General features: G+C 49.8%; 1 protein-coding gene across 1 annotated transcript in view; it reads left to right on the top strand.

The window, feature by feature from the left end:
• Positions 1 to 4,785, top strand: part of slc18a1 (solute carrier family 18 member A1) — a 23,319-nt gene that overhangs the window by 4,365 nt on the left and 14,169 nt on the right. The window contains exons 2-6 of the mRNA XM_008303129.1: positions 490 to 588; positions 3,664 to 4,001; positions 4,141 to 4,265; positions 4,381 to 4,439; positions 4,516 to 4,599. Coding sequence (XP_008301351.1) covers positions 492 to 588; positions 3,664 to 4,001; positions 4,141 to 4,265; positions 4,381 to 4,439; positions 4,516 to 4,599 — 703 coding nt within the window. The 5' untranslated portion in view covers positions 490 to 491. The remainder of the gene's footprint in view (positions 1 to 489; positions 589 to 3,663; positions 4,002 to 4,140; positions 4,266 to 4,380; positions 4,440 to 4,515; positions 4,600 to 4,785) is intronic.

Raw genomic sequence — 4,785 nt, 5'->3', positions numbered from 1 at the left:
AACTGGATCAGAGGAGTCAGCAGCTGGAGTCGATCAGAACCACTCAGGAGAAGTTAGGAGGCCATGAAGCTGAGAACATGTGATCAACACAACGTTCCACATCAGCTACACCGATAACTCAAGCTGCTGTATGAAGATTTCTGATCAGCAGATTTGATCATGTTTCCAGAAAACCTTTAAAAAACCTATAAAAGAACCAAAACACAGGATTGTTTTGGTGACAAAGATTCACGTTTCGGTGATTCCATCAGAGAGACTTTAGAGTTATGGAGTCACTGGAGACTGAACACTGTCATGATGCACATGGACTTCACCAGAGCACTGCTGTAAGTCAGTGTGACGTCCTCTGAAGATGGCTGTTTGTGTAGACGTTGTGTGACTGTGTGTGTTTGTGTAGACGTTGTGTGACTGTGTTTGTGTAGACGTTGTGTGACTGTGTGTGTGTAGACGTTGTGTAGACGTTGTGTGACTGTGTGTGTGTCTGTGTAGGCATGGCGTGGCTCCGTCAGAGTCGAGGTTCTCCCAGACTGGTCCTGGTCGTGGTCTGTGTGGCTCTGCTGCTCGACAACATGCTGCTCACTGTGGTTGGTGAGTAAACACACAAAACACCAGCAACACAAAGTGTATGTGTGTGAATGGAGAGTGTCTGAGGGATGCCAAAAAATATCTTCAAAGGCAGCAAGAAAACTGTGATTATGAGCTCTGTTATTACTGTTGTGTGGGGATAATCCTGCTCTGCTGTTCTCATCATGGACAGGTCATGCTGGCATGAGACCGCCAGCTGGAGCCCCGTGCTGGTCCTTGTTCACGTGGTCACGATGTAGACCCGTTCAAAGCAGCTGAAGCAGGTGTCAGCAGCTCCTCTGTCGTGGAGCTGTGACAATGTCGGTGGCTTGCTGTGATACTTGTGTTTGGGAAACCCTAAAACCAGACTGATTCTCAGGCAGCTTCTGCAGCTACAGCGTCTGTTTTTATGACCGTTTACTCATAATAGACATCAGAGACGTTTGTTTTCATTTTGCCAAATTCACACCATGTAAAGCAGCTGAATTAGTGGTTAGTGGCTGCTGTTGGTAATCTGTCCTGGACGTAGCAACAGCTATCACTGGATTACCAAGAAACTCAGAAACAGACGCATTCTCAGGCAGCTACGGGAGACGTGTTTTCCCCGCGACTCTGAAGCGGCTTTATGGATGTTTATTCTGATTAGACATCACAGATGTTTGTTTACATTTTGCCAAATTCACCCATTTGAAGCGGCTGAATTACCCGTCAGCGGCTCCTGTTGGTAATGTAGTCGTGGATGTGTAAACAGCTGTCACTGGATCACTGTGACGATGAAGAAAGCCTCAAACCAGCCAGATTCTCAGGCAGCTTCTGCAGCCACAAGGAACGACTTTTTTCCCTGTCACTTCTAAACTGGAGCTTTATTCTCATGATCAAATCTGCATCATGAAGGAGCTGAATTAGAGGCTTGTGACTTCTGTTCTGGCTGTTTTTATCTATTTATTTAAATACTCAAGCTGTGGAATACACAAGGGTTCGTATTGGAGCAGCACAGATGAGCCAAAGTGCAGAAAATGGATCAGCTGCCTTCCATTTTAGTCATTCTCTGAGCGATGCGGTCCAAACCGTCTATTTAATGTTTTTTGGTTTGGGCGTCTGCTGCAGAAGTGAAACAGTCCTCACATATCTTCAGTTTACTGCATAGAGAAGGACGACATTCACACTGAAGGAGCTTCAGTCACAGAACTCTGCCCTTGTCTTGTAGAAAATGACTCCAACCTGTGAGTTGATTATCAAACGGCTGCAGACTGGTGTCATGGTTAGCAACGGGTCGATGAGCTGATCACTGGCTGCGCTTTGAGCTGAACCTCTGCATGGAGACACAACACGTCAGATCTGTGACGCAGCGGAGAACCTGGAGGTCGAAGCTGTCGGAGGCTGTTAGAGTCCGAGCTGAATGTAAAGGCTGCAGAGGACACACACACACAGAGCCAGAGTCAGGTCCGTAAATATTTACAATGTAGGGACTACAACTCATTTTATGAGCCCTCCACCTTTTCAACGGACCACAAGGTAATGTAGGTGTAAATCAGATTAGAATTTGGTGGTAAATGTTTGAGTCAGTGACTGCCTGAAGTCTGGACGCCGTAGACGTGAGCAGACGCTAAGTTTGGTCCTGGTGATGCTCAGCCAGGCCTCTACGGCTGCTGTCGTCAGGTCCTGCTGCTTCTTGGGGCATCTTCCCTTCAGCTCTGTCTTCAGCAAGACAAATGCCTGCTGAACTGGACTCAGGTGACTGACTTGGCCGTTGCAGCCTTAAAAACTCTTTGGTCGCTTTCTCAGCATGCTTGAGGTCAGCGTTCATCTGCACCATGAAGCACCGTCCAACGAGCTCTGCAGCATCCGGCTGAATAAGAGCAGATAATGTTGCCTGAAACACTTCACAGTTCATCCTGCTGCTTCTGTCAGCAGTCACATCTTCTACTAACACAAGAGAAGCAGCTCCACTGGCAGCCATTATACTATGATGCTGCCACCGCCATGCTTTGGACCTGGAGCAGCTCCTTCCCTTCTCCATCCTCTGCTCTTCCCATCAACCTGGTACGAGTTGATGTCTGTCTCATCCGTCCACAGGATGTTGTTCCACAACTGCACAGGCTCTTTAAGGTGTTTCTGACCAACTCTGATCTGGCCCACTGGTTTTGAGGCTCACCAGGTGTTTACACCTCATGATGAATGCTCTGTATATGAGGTCTTCTCTTTATTGGTGGCTGTGAAACAGATACTCTGCCTCCTGGAGAGTGACAGGGTTTTTCATTCCTCTGTCGTCCACCACACTGGTTTTCTGTGGTCCTCCAGATCTGTTGGCGTTGCTGAGCTCACCAGTGCCTTCTTTCTTTTTAAGAATGTACCAAACAGCTGACTTGGCCACATCGAGTGTCTTTGCTGTCTCTCTGATGAGTTTGTTGTGGGTTTTCAGCGTGATGGTGGCTTGCTTCACTGACAGCGACAGCTCTTTGGACTTCTTAGTGAACACCAGACCTTTTATCTGCTCCTTGTAAATGAAATAATGAGGGAACAACACACACCTGGAACACCTTACAGAGGCGGAGGCTCATATAAGGTGTGTTGCAGTTCCTACATTGTCCACCGGGTGTGGACGTAAACACCCTCAAACTACAGCTGGACGTCACTTTAAGCACATCTGGTTGTTTCCTTTCAAATCCACTGTGGTGGTTACACAGCTGGAATACTGGAAACAGTCCATGTCCAGATGTTTATGGACCTGACTGTACACACACACACACACACACACCTTCTGACCGTGACCTTCAGAGTCTTGCCAGAGGTCACGGTTGTCTCCTTCTGTCTCCTGTCAGATGAAGTCTTCTGCTCTTTATTCTCGGCTCTCTGCTGTCTCGGCCTTTTATGGGATTCACAGTTGGTTTAAGCAGCCAGTGTTTCAGTCCCACCCATCGATCGTGGCTCTAAAGGCAGCTACTGACGGATGTTTTTCTGCCCCTGATTCTGCGCTGATGTTTCTGTTCAGGGTAATGCAGCCACTAGAGGGCGCTATCACGTAGATGCTTCGTAACAGTGAACGTGTGACTGGATCAGTGGTTTGTAATCATCAGTGGACTGATCTTCCTCCTCCAGTGCCAATCATCCCGACCTTCCTCTATGCCATGGAGCACCCCAGCCCGGAGCCCCAGACCACCCAGCCCTCCCTGCTCCCTCTGCACGGCCTCAGTGCTTCCCGTCTGGGCACTGCGCCCTCACAGCTGCCCTTCTCAAACCTCCGGACCTCCCAGCCGTCTGAGCCGGCTCGACCGGTCCTGGGTACGGAGTCGGAGCAGCCTCCCTCCACCTTCCCTCCTCTGGTGTCCCTGTTCGATAACCAGACCTTCAGCCTGCAGCAGAGCCGGACCGAAGTGACGGTGAGCGCCGAGCCAACGGACCCGACCGGACCGACCACGGAGGCCAATGACACGGCTGTAGGTGGATTTACCTGACATGTGAACGATCAGTGATCATCGTCATCACTGATCCATCAGGTTCACAGTGTCTCCTCTCCTCTTATCTTCTCTCCTCTTGTCTCCTCTCTTTATCTCCTCTCCTCGTCTCCTCCTTCAGGAGTCCTCCTGCCTCCAGGACAGTGCTTTCCTGGAGGAGGAGAGTGTCCGTGTTGGTTTGCTGTTTGCATCCAAAGCTCTCGTCCAGCTGCTGATCAACCCGTTCGTCGGTCCGCTCACCAACAGGTACCTCCCCGTTGTTGTTGTTGTTGTTATTATTATTATTCTAGTGATCATGATTATTAATGTTGGTATTGATAAGGCAGATGAGCGTGACCTCCGCTCCTCTCTGTCTGTGCAGGATCGGCTACCACATCCCCATGTTCGCTGGTTTCATCATCATGTTTGTGTCGACCATCAGTAAGTCGCTGAGTTTAAATAAAGTTTGCCTGAACAGAAGCGCGTTTCTCTGAGCCGACGTGTTTGTGTTCTCCAGTGTTTGCCTTCTCAGGAACCTACGCTCTGCTGTTCTTCGCTCGATCTCTGCAGGGAATCGGCTCGTCCTTCTCCTCCGTGGCAGGTTGGAGCTTCAGCGCGTCACCGCTCACACAACAAACAGTGTTTAGCTGAATGATCACAGCTGTGATCAGAGTTAGAGGCTGAAGCAGCCTGAGGCAGCCTGAGGCAGCCTGAGGCAGGCTGAGGTTGGCTGAGGCAGGCTGAGGCAGGCTGAGGCTGGCTGAGGCAGGCTGAAGCAGCCTGAGGC

This window comes from Stegastes partitus, unplaced genomic scaffold (assembly GCF_000690725.1).
Source record: "Stegastes partitus isolate 25-593 unplaced genomic scaffold, Stegastes_partitus-1.0.2 Scaffold1940, whole genome shotgun sequence".
Taxonomy (NCBI): Eukaryota; Metazoa; Chordata; class Actinopteri; family Pomacentridae; genus Stegastes; species Stegastes partitus.
Note: the sequence above shows the minus strand (reverse complement) of the source record. Positions and strands in the feature narration are given on the sequence as shown.